This window comes from Furipterus horrens, unplaced genomic scaffold (genome assembly GCF_987537825.1).
Source record: "Furipterus horrens unplaced genomic scaffold, mFurHor1.1.pri manual_scaffold_17, whole genome shotgun sequence".
Classification (NCBI taxonomy): Eukaryota; Metazoa; Chordata; class Mammalia; order Chiroptera; family Furipteridae; genus Furipterus; species Furipterus horrens.
The window spans coordinates 10,784,711-10,802,533 of NW_028327187.1; the positions used below are offsets into that span (position 1 = coordinate 10,784,711).

At 45.2% G+C, this 17,823-nt stretch overlaps 1 protein-coding gene across 1 annotated transcript; it reads left to right on the forward strand.

The window, feature by feature from the left end:
• Positions 1-6,165: 6,165 nt before the first annotated feature.
• Positions 6,166-13,853, forward strand: ARR3 (arrestin 3). Its single transcript, XM_090265225.1, is given in 10 exon segments — positions 6,166-6,202; positions 8,639-8,843; positions 8,934-8,988; positions 9,360-9,427; positions 10,080-10,215; positions 10,399-10,483; positions 10,743-10,815; positions 11,195-11,334; positions 13,501-13,576; positions 13,826-13,853. Coding segments are annotated over 10 exon segments (903 nt in total).
• The last annotated feature ends 3,970 nt before the right edge of the window (positions 13,854-17,823 follow it).

Genomic DNA, 17,823 nt, shown 5'->3' on the forward strand with positions numbered 1-17,823 from the left:
TACCTAGTCCAACCCACTCACTGTACAGATTGCAAAAGGAGCCCAGCGCGATTACTATTTAACAGCTTCTAAATGACTGTAGGAGAGAGTACACAAGAAACATCAAAGTTTACACAGATAAAGGGCCAGGCCACTAGAGATAAATAGAACTACCGGACGATTATATAATCTGTCTAAGTGAGCAGGAACATGGGAAATAAATGTTAACGAGGGCAAGTGCAAGGGAACAGATTGAAAGATCTTGGAAAATGTAAACTGTTCATATAAATCTTAACTCCATGTGCCTATGATTGTAACAAATGCTTATGTCGCACCTACTCTGCACAAGGGACTAAGTGCTTTGCACTTATTAATAGCCCCCAGGGTCCCTACTTTACGGTTGAGAAAACTAAGGCACAGAGTTTAAGTACTTTGCTGATTAGTGGTAGAGACAAGAATCGAACCCAACCAGGCCTGCCTTTGAAGCAGCCTCTAGTATCCATGTACGTGATTACTGTGGTTGGTCACCTCCCTAAGCCACTGGCCATAAAGCAGGGAAGGACAAACAAATATTTCTTCAGAGACAACTGTCCTTGGTCCAGCTCTAGGCACTGGGAATTCACGAGTAACCAACAAAACAGACAAAAACTCCGACTCTAATGGAGCTTACATAGCAATGGGAGGGAAAAGATAAAATTAACAAATAAAATAGATTTTGATCATTATTATGGGATAAAATAAAGGAGGAAAGGGGAATCTGGGAGGAAGAACAAGCAGGAATAAAGAGGATCGCTGTTTTAAATATTAGGGTGACGCATGAGTAAAGACCAGGTGGCTGCGAGGAAGGGGCAACCTAGAAATGAGGTCAGAGGGTTGGACAGGGCCAGATCAAGAAGGTCCTTGGAAGCAAAGTCATTGTGAGGACTCCTTGGCTTTTGCTTCCAGTCACTGGGAAGCCATGTAAGCTTCAGAAGAGGCAAGGGTTGGGAGCCGAAGTACATTTCAGAAGGATCGCTGGCTAGGTGTAGGTTGAGCACAGACTGCAGGGCTGCAGCGCATGGTGCCCGGGGGGGGGGGGCGGTGGACCAGTTCAACAAGCTTCCCTGACAGACTCCACCCTTTGCTCTGCACCACCCCGTCTCTCCGTCACTACAGGTGGCCCTGGTCTAAATACAGTAGAAAAAGCAGAGAGACTGAGGGAACCTAGGTGTTTGAAAACCAAATGGCCAGGAATGCCCAGTTGTTAGCTGTTCTGGGCCTGGGGCTCCTGGGGCTAGCTAAGTGTTCCTGATGATAGAGGTCTGCTTGGGGACAGGGAGCAGGCTGGAGCAGAATCCACTCTGAAGGGAACTGGTGAACAATGAGGACTCAGAACCTGATCTTCAGGTCCCGAGAATGCTGCCCAGCTGGATGCTGGGGATGAGAGAAGGAGACAGGCCTGCTGGGAGGCTCTAGACTCCGGAATCCAGAGTCCCTGGAAGGCCCAGAAACCTGGATGGGGGAATCTGGAGATCCTTGCACTGTAGGAGGGTGGGGGATAGATCAGAGATAGGCTTGCAGGAAACAGTCACAGCCTGGGTCCCAAGCAGCTGACAGCTGTGATACTGCAGAAAAGGCACAGGTGTTTGGAGTCTGAGGCAGTTGAATCCAAATTCTTGTTCTTCCGCGTATGAGTTGTGCGACCCTGGACATCATGTTGTAACTCAAGTGTCCTCACCAGTCAAACCTTGGTTTTCGAATGTCTTGGCTCTCAAACAATTTGGTCTTTGACCGGGTTGTTCACAGAAAAAAAAAAAAAATGTCTTGGTTGTCTAGCGGAACTTTGGGGTTCAATTCTCTACCCAATGACCCTTTCATGCTGGTCCCTGTATGATCAGTCACGTGTCTCTCAGGAGACAAAGGAGATTCCGTTCTCGAACAAATTGCTTCTTGAACAGTTTCCTGGAACGAATTAAGTTTGAGAACCAAGGTTCCACTGTAGTTAATACCAACCTTTTAGGGTTTCCTGCATTGCAAATTGGTTAATAGGTGTGAAGGCACTTTGTAAACCATGAAATGCTGCTAACCCATAAAGTATTTTGAACATTGCTCTGCTTCCAAGGATGAAACTGGCCTCTTCAGAGGACAAGCGTGATTTAAAGGTTGGTGTACACCCAAGGGGACAGTCCAATGTCCACTACACTAGGGAAGCCCTGGACTTAAGACATCTTCTGGCTCCCACTGCTTCAATCTGGCTTAGCTCTGCTACGTTTCACCTGGCTTACTTAGCTCTTCTAGATTTCTGCTAGTCCCTGGACACAGCTACAGCTGCCGCTGCTGCCACCCAGTGGCTACTTCAGGAAAAGAACTCTTCCAGCATTCCCCAACCAGAAGCTGGCTTCTGCTAAGGTCACCGTCATCGGGGCCAGAAGGAAAGATGTGCGCCCTGTGCAATGCTGCTGTCGGAACTTGGTCTCTTCTTTGAAGCGTTTCCTTACTTTTGTACCCGTGATTTGGGGATCACTCTGGTTCTCCCATCCCTCTGGATGTTCCTTCAGACTCCTTCTCTGGTTCCTTTTTCTCCTCCTTCCCTCAAGTGGGACCCTTCCCCAAGGCTTACTCTGAGACGTCTCTCCCCTCCCATTCTCTTCTCCTGCTTCTCCCTCCCCCTTCTCCCTCATCCCTTTCTCCCCCTCCACGTTTCTGTCCCGCTCTCTCAACATTCACTCTCACGATTTAACTTATAAGTTATCAATAATTATAACGGCCAATAAGACTCCAGCATACAGATCTCTCTTTAATAAAAATGCATCTCTCACATTCTTATCACATTTGATTTCTGCTGAAGTAATGGCACATACCACAAACTTCCCAGAATTATACTCACTTGTGTTTTTGTTCATCTCTTTCCACACCGGACCCAGAGCTCCTCAAGGACAAACACCTGGTTTTACCTCTGTCTTTCCCACAGCCTTCCAAGTAAAGTTATAACATATGTTCCAGATATTTCCCCACCACCACCACCAATTTACTAATAAAATCATGGGAAAGTGACTGGCTCCATATCATTGCACCCATGTTTGTCTTGTTTAGGTGCCTTTTCTGTAGTGTGCACTATTAGTCTTTTAAATGTCTGTTCTTTTTCTCCAGCAAGGCTGTTAACAGCTTTAGAGTAGAAATAAGTACCGCCAAGTCCAGCACCTAAGATAGCATGGGAAGTTTCTTTTTCTTAAAAAAGAAACAAACACGTTTTATTTATTTACTTTTGGAGAGAGGGGAGAGGGAGAAAGAGAGGGAGAGAAACATCAATGTGCAAGAGAAACATGGATCAGCTGCCTCTTGCACGTCCCCATCTGGGGACCTGGCCTGCAACCCAGGCAAGTGCCCTGACCAGGAATCAAACTGGCAACCTTTCAATCTGCAGGCCAGTGCTCAATCCACTGAGCCGCACCAGCCAGAGTGGACATCTCTCTTTTTTACCATTGGATTCATCCATCTCCTTTCCATCCTCCCCCACCGAGCTAATGCCCTGGTCTAGAACCCACTTAAGTCTGCTGGTATGCTGTCAGTTGTAATAGCAGAAAACTGCAACTCAGCTGACTTTAAAAGAAGGAAATTTATTATCTTACATGAAAGTCCAGGACATTGGAGTTGGCTAATTACACAGTTCAACAATGTTATTTTTTAAAAATCTTTTTTATTTCCACCTTTCTGATCTGCAACCCTCCGCATGTTGTTTTGTGACTGCCACAGTCACAAGGTGACTATTGCAGCTCAGGCATTGCATTCAAACATAGCAATATTTAGTGGTAGGATACCAAGGCCTCTATCCTGCATGCTTATTTTGATCACTCAGTAAAGCTTTCCCAGAATCTCCCTAGCATACTTCCCTCACATCTCAGTGACCTAAATTTCATCATGCCTGTAACTAAACCAATCCCTGGAAAAGGGGATGACATGACCATGACTGCCTTAGAATAGCAGAACATTGCCCTGGGCTGGTGTGGCTCAGTGGATTGAGCACTGGGTTGCTGGTTCGATTCCCAGTGAGGACACATGCCTGACTTATGAGCCAGGTCCCCAGTTGGGGGCATATAAGAGACAACCACACATTGACGTGTCTCTCCCTCTCTTTCTCCCTCCCTTTCCCCTCTCTCTAAAAATAAATAAAAAAATATTTTTTAAAAATAAATAAAGGCCCAATCTCCAAATACAGTCACATTCTGAGGTACTGTAGGTTATGGCTTCAGTTATAAAAAATTCTAAACAAGAAAATAAACAGAAACAATAACCACAGCGAGTAACAGCGAGAGACAGTACTCTGGCCACAGTAACTAAGATCAAGATAACACTGAAATCGTTTTTCACTGCTTTTTTTCCTTTTAATTCTTACCCTGTGATCATACTCGATTAAAACTTGGGTTTGATTTGGAAAAGGCTCGAAACAAATTGATGACTACTACTTCAGATGTAACCTTTAGATATTGTGGGATAAAATAGCCCTAATCGCTCAGATTAAGCATTATGGATAAGCAGTCCCCCAGTTTTAAATATCAGAGGCTTTGGACTATAGCCAGTAAATTAACCAACTTATTTAAGACTCTCAATTACTCTTTATTTCTAATAGCCTAAATCATTTTTTCACATTCTTGCAAATTCTTCAGAATCACCTACAGAAAGAAGTCTTTACTTTAAAAATGCATGTTGAAAGCCCTGGCTGCTGTGGCTCAGTGAATTGAGCATCGGCCTGCGAGCCCATTGTCACTGGTTCGATTCCCAGTCAGGGCACATGTCTAGGTTGCACATCAGGTCCCCAGTTGGGGGCGTGAGTGAGAGGCAACCACACAGTGATGTTTCTCTCCCTTTCTTTCTCCTTTCCCCTCTCTCTAAAAATAAATAAATAATTTTAAAAATAAAAATAAATAAATAAATAAAAATGCGTGTTGATCCAGGAAGACTTTTTCCTTTTATTTTAATCTTCTGTATGTCCCTTAGTAGAGTTTGATGTTATTATTCACTTACATTGTGTATTTCTTAAGTGAATTCCTTAGCTAATTTATGTTTTGTTACTTTTAGGAAGATAATTTTACTTGCATCGTATTTTCTAATGTTTTTTCCTCTTATCAAGGTGCATTTGTTGGTATAAAATATGCTTACTTTATAGCATTGAGTGATTAAAGGCCAGTTGTAGGGCAGTATATGTGCTTGTGTGAATGACGTGTTGTTAAATAAAAATCTACCTGGAATCTCTATTATTTCTTACAACTGAATGTGAAAATACAATGATCTCAAAATAAGAAGTTTACTTTAAAAAAGGCAGTGAGCCCTGGCTGGTGTGGTTCAGTGGATAGAGTGCTGGCTTGTGAACCAAAGGCTGCCAGTTCAATTCCCGGTCAGGGCACATGCCTGGGTTGCGGGCCAGGCCCCTGGTTGAGGGTGTGCAAGAGGCAACCTATCGCTGTATCTGTCACACAATGATGTTTCTCTCTTTCTCTGTCCCTTCCCCTCTCTCTAAAATAAATGAATAAAGTATTTGAAATTTTTTTTAAAAAGCTGTGAGAGAGAAGTCATAAATACTTAAGGCGACCTTATGCTTAAATTATAGAAACAAAGTTGAGAGGCAAATGCAACAGTTATAAACAGAGGTTACCTCTGGAATGTGATGTATGATGGCAGAGTGTTGATTTATCTTCTGTTTGCATTTTCTCATGTTCACACAATTAATATGTATTATTTGTACAATAAACAGAAACATAAATTAATAACTTTAGAATGGATGTTGAATTTTTTTTAAAGCAAAATATGTCCTAGCACAAAGGAAAGATGACTCTAAACTGCTTAAGAGCCAATAAGATCCTGAGGGACAGTTACGCCCTCCCTACATGGAAACAGCGGGATGTGTTAAGAACAATTGTCTAATACCCTCCCCTTAGTGGCTTCTAGGCACCCACTGCGTCACCCCTCCTGATCTTTTTCTGTCTTATTTCTCATCTCTTTCATTCCCTCCCTCCCTTCTTCCTTCCAAGCCACCTCTTTTCCTCTTCTCAACTTCTCTGCCTTTTCCTTTCCTCTATCCCTTCTTTCCCTTCCTTTCTCTCTCCCATCTCCCATTTTCATGGGCTGTAATTGGGAACCAAACTGACTTTATTCACTGTCAATTTTGAAAATTGTTGTTCGTCTTAATTGTAGAAAGATTGGAAAGTACAGATGAAGGAGGACAAGACTATAATCCTAACACCCAGAGGTAAGAGAATCACTAGTACTATTTTCATCCACTTTTATTCATATCTCCTGTGCAAAATAGCTATATTTTACTTAAAATGTTACATTATAAATAATGTCTTCTAGTCCTCTTTTATCAGTATATAAAAATCTATAAATTTTTAAGTTGCCTAGTTCTATATTGTGTAGATGCACCATAATGCATTTAGCCAATCTTCAATTATTGGATATATTTTGTTATTATAAACAACCCTGTAAAGTACATAGTTGTATACAGCATTCCCTCACTTATCGCGGGTGTTACGTTTCAGACCCCACCGCGAAGTAGGAACCTTACATTTATTCTACACTCTTAAACCTACGACACTTTAACAACATACATATATAGTACCACAGAATCCCGTGATACAGCGAAAAATCATGATAAATAATTAAATATAATATTTTTTAAAATCCCGCGATACACTGAGGCCATGATAAGTGAACCACAACATAGAGAGGGACTACTGTATATCTTTTCATACCTGCCCAGCTATTTCTTTAGATTAAATGCCCGGAAAAGGAATGAATGGCCAAAGGCCATTCACACATAGTTTAAGCTTTCTGTTGCCAAATTGCCTTCCGAAATGGTTGTGGCGTTGCCCTGGTTCTTGTAAACACTACCATTATCATTATTTTCTGTCTTTGTTGTATCTTTGGAATGTAGGTTCATTTCCCTTGTTCTTAATTTTAAACACAGATAATCTGGTTGTTCCATATTTCGATCTCTTCAAATACTAAAATAAGTTGCTTTTCTACTAGTATGTGGCTGTTTGATAGTTTTCTTTGGGTCAAGGCTCCTGATAGACATAAGTTTCCCTACTTCTGTTCTACAACCTTCCTTCGCTCAATCTGTGTCACTCTGTCATTGGACAAGTGTCCCTCTGTACCTCCTCCCGCACTCCACTAGTGCAGTGACACAGCTTTCTATTTGCCCCTAATCTTAGGTACCAGCTGCTAAGTGTGGGTTCAATTATATGTGTTCCATTTCTGCTAGTATTCCCATCATCATCATTAGCAGCAGCAGCATCCACATCTATAATTACTTTACAAATTCTACAGGAATTTCTTACACATCAACTCTTCATAACTGTCCTATAAGTTGAGGCTGGACATGCACAAGTCTGGGCTTTGGAGTCAGACAGGCCTGGGTTGAAATCCTGAGCCATCACTTAACTACTCTGAGGCCATTTTCTCTGCCTGTAAAGTGGAGATAATACTTCAGAGGAATATTGTGAGGTCTAAATAACACATGTAGAGTTCTTAGTGAACTCCCGTTATTGACAGGTGAAATGGCTGAGGCTCAGAGAACTAGAGGGATGTGTATAAGCCATATTCTAGTCCAGGTATTCTTCCCCTAGGTAATTCTGTAATGAATATTTTGTACTCACCACCTAGTTTTAAAAACAATAACAGAAACAAACTGAAGTCTCCCATCTGTCCGTCCCCAATCCCATTCCCCTTCTTCCCTCCCTCCTCCTCTCCCCACCTCTACCTACTATCCGAAATGTGATGTTTATTATTCCCAGGATGTTTCTATATTCCTATTTCATATTTATATATCTGTGAGAAACTTTGGTATTGTTCTACATGCCTTTAAACTTTATAAATATAAACTTTTATAAGCATATTTGGTAGCTAGCTTTTTTTACTCAGTAGGTTTTGAGATTTAACCATGGTAACACATGGAGTTCTAGTTCATTTATTTTAACCTCAGTTTAATATTTCATTATGTAAATATATCACAACTCTAGTATCCATTCTCCCATTGACAGATATTTAAATTATTTCCAATTTTATGCTATGACAAACATTGATGCAATGGATATTCTCCTATGTATCTCCTTGTAACTGTGAGATAGAATTCCTCTAAATTCTTCTTCTGTCATAAGATATTGAGCAGTTTCAACTTACTAAATAGTGCCAGACAGTTTTCCAAGTGGTTATTCTAATATATAGTTTGATGATCTGATGAATTGGAGATGTTATTTCATTATGGTTTTAATTTCCATTTATCTGATTACTAATGAACTGGACATGTTTCCATATCTTACTGGCCCTCTCATTTTGCACTTTTGTGGAGAGACTTTTCATATTCTTTGCACACTTTTATATTGGGATATTTTATTTGTATTATTAATTTATGGGAGTTCTTTATATAGTACACATGCTAAACTTTTGCGTTTTATAGGTCTCGCATATTTTTTTCTTCCAGGCTTTTGCTTGTTTCGTTGTTTCTAAAGACTCTTAATGTGAAGAAGTTTTAAATTTTACTGTAGTCAAACGTGTTAGTCCTTTTCTATATGGCTATACTGTTTCAGTCAGATCCCATTGTCACCGCATGTCTTCCCATGATTCACTTCACACCTCCTTTCCCGCTCAGGCCTGACAGATCACTCTCTTTCTCCTTTGCGCGCAGTGTTTGTCATATTGACATGTGTCTTTTGCTATGGCTGTGATGTCTTAGATGTCAGTGGTCTGATGTTCCACAAAGGCCTCTGTGTACAGGTCCAACAAGTCGTCCCCACTGAGTCCCCGAGGCCCCTGACAGTCCTGTAGGAGCAACTGCTGTGCAAGCTGGGACACAACGCCTACCCCTTTACCCTGCATGTACTGACCCCAAGGTTTCCGGGGAAGATTAAAAAAGGAAGTTAAGGCCCAGAGGAAAAGGGTCCCTATGCCTTTTGTTTGCTGACCTCCTTCTAATCCACTAGATGGCTGTCAACGTGTTCAGTGACACTACAACCAGGTCCTGAAGATACAGGAAAGGTAAGGTCTGGGTTGTAAGATTTTTATTTATTTACTGTTAGATAGGAGGGAAGGGAGGGAGAGAAACATCGATGTGCCAGAGAAACATCGATTGGCTGACTCTTGCATGCCCGCAACCGGGGACCTGGCCCACAACCCAGGCATGTGCCCTCACTGGGTGCAACACCCAACCCACTGAGCCACACTAGCCGGGGCGAGGTCTGAGTTCTGAAAAAAGATAGATGGTCAGTGCTGGGAGGAGTGCCACGGGGACAAATGAACAAGACTGAAGAAATGAACAGCCAAGAGATGGGGTCAAGCATTCCATATAGTCTATAGGGGAGGGAGGCGCAGTGTCGGAAATCAATTCTCTTAGCCTTTGCCCTTTGCAGGTCTGTGGGGTTGACTTTGAAGTGAAAAGATTCTGTGCTGAAAATCTGGAGGACAAAATCCCCAAGAGGTATTCTTTGGGCCTCTCCATAATCACTGCCTCCAAACTGTGCCAGGAAACAGATCTTGCTCTCAGGACAGAAACAGCCCTATTTCTACTCCCGACGGCATCATTACCATCAACTCAGATGCTTGGTTGTGATTCCCCTCTGGCTTCTCTTTGCTCTAGGGCAAGGGTCGCACACTTTCCTGTAAAAGGCCAAAGGATAAATATTTAGGCTTTGGGAGCCATTTAGTTTCTGTTGCAGTTACTCCACTCTGCCATTGTAGTGCGAAAGCGGCCATAGATAGCACAGAAATGAATGAGCACAGCTGTGTTCCAACGCAACTTTATAGACGCTAGAATCTGAATTTTATATAATTTCCACATGTCATGAAATATTATGGTTCTTTGATTTTTTTCAACCATTGAAAAGCATAATAACCGGTCATAGCTTATGGGCCGTAAAAACCAGACAGCAGGCCACATTTAGCCAGTGAGCCATAGTTTGCTGACCTGTGGTCCAGATACCTACATCGAAGACCTAAAGGAGTTCTCTGAGGGAGGCCTTCATCCACCTCCACTCCTCACCCCAAGCAAGGACTGGGCTATGGGGTTGACATGGGAAAGCTCCGTGGGTCCCAAAGGATTGTTTCTGTCTAAACCCTCAGCCTCTACTCAGAGACTCTGTGCGGCTGGTGATTCAGAAAGTACAGTTTGCAGCCCTGGAACCAGGCCCTGGCCCCTGGGCCCAGACCATCCGTCACTTTCTTCTGTCAGCTCAGCCCCTACAACTCCAGGCCTGGATGGAGACAGAGGTTTGTGACACCCCCCCCCCCCGACTTCCTGCCCCCTACCCCACAGCCCCTCTGAAACCCTTTCTTCACTGATTTCCTACCTGGGTAGACAGGGATGGAAGTCAGGTGGCAACAGGAATCCTAGGTCTTGATCTTGGTGTTCTCCTTCCAGCCTTATGATGGGCCCCTCTCCTCCAGCTTCAGGTTCACTACCATGGCAATGCCATCTCTGTCAATGTTTCTGTCAACACCTGCACCAGCAAGGTCATCAAAAAGGTCAAGATTTCAGGTGACCTGCTTTTCTGATCCTCCTGCACCTTGGTCCCGAATCGACAGCTTTTCCCCAAACTCTGCCCCACTTATCCCAATCTGCATTCAGCTAGGCTTTCCCACCAAGGCGGGTGTCTCAAAATGTACTGATCTTTGTTTGTTCATGAGCACATCTCAGTGCATCATGCATATTGTATAAGGTCCCATCCGAGGGCAGTGAGTTGGGGGCTTGAGGATGACCGATTAATTATAGTCATGTGCTCTTCCTGCCTGTTCAGTTGACCAGATCGTAGATGTTGTCCTGTGTTCACTAGACAAGTACACCAAGGCTGTGTTCATTCAGGAGTGCACGTGAGCTGGTGCTGGGGCTCGGGTCAGGGAGCCAAGGGATTAGGGGTGGGGTGGGAAGAGGGCTGAGTGCTAGAGACAGAGGAGAGGGTTGGGGAAAGTAGGAAGAGCCCAGCACTGAGAAAGGTCAAAGTGAAGGCTGACATGAATAAAGGGAAGAATTCCCAGGAGAACCAGAGAGACGATACCCACAAGATCATCAAAATGCTGGGGGTGGGGCATAAGGATTTCCCATCAGAGCAAATTGTTCCCACTCGTCACAGTTAGACATGCCAGCTCTCTTGGATGCTCCAGCAGGTTCGTGCAGTTGTGGGAGACACTCTTGGGAATGAAAGTACACTTAGGTGGCAAGCCTAGTCTAAGTTTTCTTCTCCTTTCAAAGGGAGACTGCAGCTGCTAACTCCAGCTTCTCCAAGAGCTTTGCAGTAGCCCCAACCCTGGCTGCCAAGTGGAAGAAACAGGGCTTGGATCTGGGTGGAACACTCAAGCATGGTGATATTAATCTGGCCTCTAGCCTCCAACCTCCATTTTCTATCTCCAACCCATTCTGCATGCTATATATATACGGTTGTGAGGTTTCACCTTCAATAAAAGCTACCTATTTTTTAAAAGATTTTATTTATTTATTTTTAGAGAGAGGGGAAAGGAAGAAGAGAGAGAGGGAGAGAAACATGAGTGTGTGGTTGCCTCTTGTGCACCCCCAACTGGAGACCTGGCCAGCAACCCAGGCATGTGCCATTACTGGGAATTGAACCGGCGACCCTCTGGTTAGCAAGCCGGCACTCAATCCACTGAGCCACACCAGCCAAGGCCTACCTATTTTTTTTAATGTCCCCAGGCCAGTATTCAGAGATCCCTCCAGGCCTGAGGGCCAAGAGTAAGCCAAATAATTAATGCTCATGGGACTAATGGCACACTTAGGTCATAGGCAGCAAGAAAGGAAAAAGCGGAAAGAAAAAATTTCTATGTTGTATAATATGTCACAAACCATAAAGGTTTTACGTGTGTACTATGTTTTCTTTATAAGAATTCCACTAAAGTAGGTTGTAAAGCTGTTCTTGTTCCATTTTTTAAAAGATTTTTAAAATTTATTTTTAGAGAGGGGGAAAGGAAGGAGAAAGAGAGGGAGAAAAACATTGATGTGAGAGAGATACATCGATCAGTTGCCTCTCGCATGCCCCCAACCGGTGACCCAGCTGCAACCCAGGCATGTGCCCTGACTCGGAATCGAACTGGTGATCCCTTGGCTCACAGACCAGCACTCAATCCACTGAGCCACACCAACCAGAGCGTTCTTATTCCATTTTATACTTAAGGAGCCTGAGGCTAAAAGAAACGAAGGAATTTGTCCAAGCTGCCGTAGCTAATAAGTGGCAGAGGTGGAAGGGATTCTAGCACATGCCTTCTGGCTCTAACACTGTGATCTCTACAGTACCTATGCTCTGGGGAAGACATAAATGGATGAAAAACTAGGTCATGAGAAATGGAGGATAAAGGAGGACAAAAGAGGAGAATGATATGATAGGAATTGATAGAATTCTATCAAGTCATTCATTTGATCCTATGACTTCAGAGGTCTTAGTGTTAGATGTGTGTCCCACGAAAAGCCATCTGCCACACAAGCATTAAGTCCCCCTGCCTCTCCCCATGCCTTATCAATTATATAGCTATAGGCTAATATTGCTAGAAAGACCCTTAGGAATCATCCAAACAGCATCATTTTATAGAGGATCAGCATCTCAGAGAAATGAAGAGACTTTCTCAAGAATAGACAGCTTTATGTATCTTCTTTTTTAATTGGCAGGTTTTTTATTGAGCACCTATTACATGTGGGAGAATACAAAGAAGTTTAAGACTGTCTCTGTTTTCAGTCAATTTATGACTTAGATGGGGAGCAAATAGGAATGCAAATGCAATCTAACAGTTAAATGTTGGTACATCTGCCCTGGGTGGTGTGGCTCAGTGGATTGAACGTTGGCTTTCAAACCAAAGGGTCACCGGTTCGATTCCCAGTCAGGGCACGTGCCTGGGTTGTGGGCCAGGTTCGCAGTTGTGGACATGCAAGAGGCAACCACACATTGATTTCTCTCCTTCTCTTTCTCTCTCCCTTTCCCTCTCTCTGAAAATAAATAAATAAAATCTTTTTAAAAAGTTGGTTCATGTGGTTCACATTATAAATCCAATGGAAGTTAAAAGAAGCCAACATTGCTGGAGAGCACTTCCTGGAGGAGTTAGAATGAATGAGCTAGATCATAAAGAATGCATAGAACCTGGAAGAAAAGAGCAGCCAGATTGGGAGCATAGTATGAGCAAAGGCAAGAATGTGGGAATCTGCATGGCACATTTGGGCACAGAGAGAGGATGGGTCCATGCAGGTTGCATCCCAGGTGTTAGGGAGTTAGGGCAGAAAACGTTTGAGAGGCTGGGTGGGGCAAGATTGTTAACAGTTGTGAAAGCCAAGCAAAGTAGTTATGGTCAGAGAGGTAGGATCTTGAGCAGCAGGTGACATGCTGAAACTGGATTTTAGGAACAGAAATGTGGTCCCAACGAGGAGGAGAGAGTAGAGCCTGGGAAACCTACTGGGAGGCAAAAGGGGCACAGGAAGGGGCTGGGGGATTTGATGAATTGCTGCCCCTCCTTGGCCCCCTCACAAACATGCAACGAATACTGCCACCTCCAGTCTTTGATCGGGAGTGAACAAGGAGCTGCTGGGGGTCCTGGTGTCCTACAAAGTCAGAGTCAATCTGACGGTGTCCAGTGGAGGGTGAGTGAGGGTTTGGGGTCTGTCTGAGGGGGTGAGGGTGTCTCCCTTCTGTTTTCCTCCTAGTTGGACTGATGCAGTCAAACAGTTCCCCATCCTTCTCCCAGGTCGGGTTCCCTGTGAGCTTGGTGAGCAAGCTGTCGCCCCTTTCTGAAACGCATTCTGGGGCTAACTTGGCCTCATCCGCCAGTAAGATTACATGGCCACTTGCCATTTCCGGCTGCTAATTTTACAGTGTCATTCTATCCTCAGCATCCTAGGCGACCTGACAGCCAGGTAAGAGACTGTGTGGAGGGGGAAGGGGACAAGAGGGGAGGATGAGAAGGTAAGGAGACCGAAAGAGTGGTAGGAAGCCTGAGCCCATCCCAGGATAGGGAAACTGAGGGAGAGGGGTTCAGGGAGTGGGTTTGGAAGGAAATTTGTAGCTCTCATGGACTGAGGACTAGCAGTTTGGGTCAAAATTGAATAGCAATAGGCAGATTGGGTGTCTAAGGAAGTCGTGTGTGTGTGTGTGTGTGTGTGTGTGTGGTAAGGGAGGGGGAAGAGTAACAAGCCTTTTCTTCAGAAACTGACGAGCTTCGTTTTTCCCTTCCGCTCCTTGCGTGAGACAGAGGCTGCTAGGTAAGGAAATGTGAGGCCGGGAAGTCCCACCCCCCTTTCCCCACTGCCATCCTCCATTTTATGACGGTGGAAATGTAAAAAAGCTCCCTGGAGCATTGCTTTCAATACGTTTGTAGTGAAAACTTATGCTTTGGCTTCGTGCCATCGTTCAGTGCTTTGCAGCCCCCCCCCCCCCACACCTTTCTGCATCCCAGGCTGCCCATCCTTGCTCCTCTCCGGAATCCTCCTCCCCGCTCAGCTCACCCCTTCCTGCCTCCCTCTCGCCCTTTCATTCCATCTTTCATTCTTCCCTCCCTCTCTCCCTCCCTCTATTCTTCTTTCCCCTCCAGTGCTCAGGAGGGACTTTTGTATTAGGAGCTTGGGGAGGAGGCGAGTGAAGGGAACCAATCGCATGTGGTCGATGGGTGGATGCCTGGGGGAGCTACCGAGAGGGGCCTGAGGATCTGCGCTGGGAGACAGGGAAAGGATCACTTCTCCGGGATCAGGAAAAGGGGGGTGAGGGGGATGTGGAGGATGCCCAGAAACTGGTTCCTGGCCCTGCATCCTCCGCTGCTGCTTCTGCAAGCTCTGAGGACGTAGTCATCGAGGAGTCTGCCGGGCAGCAACCCAGCGGGAGGAGAGCCAGGAGGCTTGGTGGCGCAGGGGGGTGAGGGGAACTGAGCACCTGGCTCTCTGGCGCTTGTGTGGGAGCCCCACTGTAATGCTCTAATAAATCAGCTTGTCCACCCGTGGCTGGCTATCTCTTCGGTATTTTCTCCTCCAGGAGGGTAATGGAACTACCCGAGAACGAGCGCCCCCTTCCGGGTCAGTAATAAGATTACCCTGTAGCAGGTGCTTTCCCCCTAAATGACCCTCGACTTCCTTCTGGCACGCCGCCAGCCCTCCGTGGGTCCTTCAACTTTCCCTTCGGGCACTGGCCACTCCTCGCACCAGCGCCCCCGCGATCACCCACTGCCCCAGAGGAGGAGGGGCTGCCAGCCGGTGGTCTCTCTGTAAATCCAAACTTCTGTTCCTGGGGCAGCAGAGCGGTGGGGCGGCGGGGGCGGGGCAGGACTGGGCTTGGGGAATAAGGAGGTGTTACATTATGGAATGGTGTAGAGCAGTGGTTCTCAACCTTCCTAATGCCGCGACCCTTTAATACAGCTCCTCATGTTGTGGTGACCCCCAACCATAAAATTGTTTTTGTTGCTACTTCATAACTGTCATTTTGCTACTGTTATGAATCGTAATGTAAATATCTGATAGGCAGGATGTATTTTCATTGTTACAAATGGAACATAATTAAAGCATAGTGATGAATCACAAAAACAATATGTAATTATATATGTGTTTTCCGATGGTCTTAGGGGACCCCTGTGAAAGGGTTGTTCGACCCCCAAAGGGGTCGTGACCCACAGGTTGAGAACCGCTGGTGTAGAGGGTTCTCTGGGGAATAAATTTCCTCCTCGCTGGGCCTGACAAAAGCCTTACTTACCTGCTTCACAGCGGGGAAGACATCAACCACCACCCACTTCATGATCCAGAGCTTTAACTGCACTGAGCAGCTGAGCCCACCTCCAAGGCTCACGTGGTACATTTTGCCCCCTCCCAGGCCCCCCTCACCCAGGGATTCTTCTCAAAGTTATCTATTATAAGCGTTGACAAGTTGAGCAAGACTACCTTCTCAAGAGCTGTTCTCCACATACAGTTCTAAGGCTGTCTGGTATTGGGGGCAGAGGAGAGGTGCAGAGCGAGTCTCTCACTTGCAGTCAACCATTGGCATTGACTGCCTAGGACAATGGACTTGGAGGACTGAATATTGGGTGTTCCACTCTCATCACTGACCTTATACCTCGGCCCCTTATGTATATGCAGCACCACCCTGGACTACTTGTGGATAAAGAAGGGGAAGAGAAGCACAAAGCCTACCCAGATTACCAACCCTGTCCTGTCTCTTGTCCTCGCTGTCCTCATCTAGACTCCAACTATAACACAGACAAAATCCAAGAGGTTTTGAGCCCTTAAATCTGCTGCTCTAGAGGGTCTTCCTTAATCGAAACAGTATATTGAATTGAACCTGTCCTAGGATGGTAGGCCACTTGGTTTGGGGCCATAGTGGCCACTTTTCAGGAACCTAGTTTCCTTGACTTTTAATTTTGCCTTTATTAAGTCCTAGCCTTTCAAAGGCCAGTTTCTTACCTACCTTTGCCCACCTTTGTTTTACGCAAGTTCAACTGCAGCTATGGGACACAGCTGGCCAGGAACCCTTTTGCAGCCTCATTCTTAGCTACATTCTGATTCAATTACTGCAGGGTTGTCTATGCCATCACAAGGGGCTGCTCTTTGAAAAAGGGGCTGAGGTAAGCAATAGGGAGGTTGGTAGGAATAGCAGAGAGGAAGGACAGACACTTTATTCTCCCCAAACATGTTTCAACGCTCTGCAACATCTACTCCTGTACACATGAATTCTTGCAAAGAGACAGATAAGTGGGAGGGTGTTGAGGCAGAAACAAATAATGTTGTCACCGTGTTGGTTGGTAACAAGATGGATCCGAACAAAAGGTGAGGTGTGACTACATTTTCTGCCATACCTAGAGATCAGTCTCTATGGGGAGGGTCTACTATGCTCTATTTACTTGAGAGGAGTTACTAATGTCAGGGATCAGAAAAGGTCATGGTTTCAAGGCTTCTAAGGTTCCTGGGCCCGGGGCAGCATCATTGTACCTCAGAAGGATCTATTCCTATCTACTAACTCTGGGTCAGAAGAGGTCTTACTGCCATCTGGTCCCTTACATAATTTCTCATTTGTCCAGACGAGTTGCTGCATTAGATGGGGAAGAAAAACCCAGTGCCCAGACCAGGTGCAACATGACAAATAACCATTCTTCATGATGTTCCATGGCACTCTTGGCTCTGGCCACCCACCACTGCTTATTCTTTTGGATAACCTTGGCTTGTCCTATCGCGGGGTGGGGGTAAGGCTCATGTCCCCATCATGCAGAGAAAAGGCCTAGAATCATGTCTCTGTAACTGATTCCTTTTTTTTCTTTTGCACATCATTATTCTCTCTCCCTTCACCCCCTTTCTGCCCTGACCCCCCCCCACACACACACAGCTCTTCCTGTGCATGGCTTCTGACCTTCCCTCCAGAGGTAATTCGTCTCCACCAAAGGAGGAACAGTATAATTTCTTCCAGCCTTGTCGGGGTAGGGAGTGCACAAGCAGAGAAGGCAAACTTTGCTTGCTGAGTTGATGGCCAGGCCAATTTTTCTCCCTGACTCATATTTAAGAGACAAGGGACTGACTTCAGTCCAAAGTAGCTCCCTGGTTCACCTGTAGGTGAAAGGGATCGAAAATCAGAACTCCTCTTCTGTGTCTCCTATAAGACGTCCCTGGGAGTCAACATTTGGCCCCAGGCACCTCTCTGTGATCTCCCTTAACACATTTCAGTGGTTGAAACCCACTTGGAGCCTGCTGATGACTCAGGCTGTCTGCCTAATTTTTTTTTAAACAAATTTTATTTTTTAGGAAGAGGGGAAGGGAGGGGAACATCAATGTGCAAGAGAAACTGATCAGTTGCCTCTCCCACACCCCCAATCAGGGACCCAGCCTCCAACCCAGGCATGTGCCCTGACGAGGAATCAAACCAG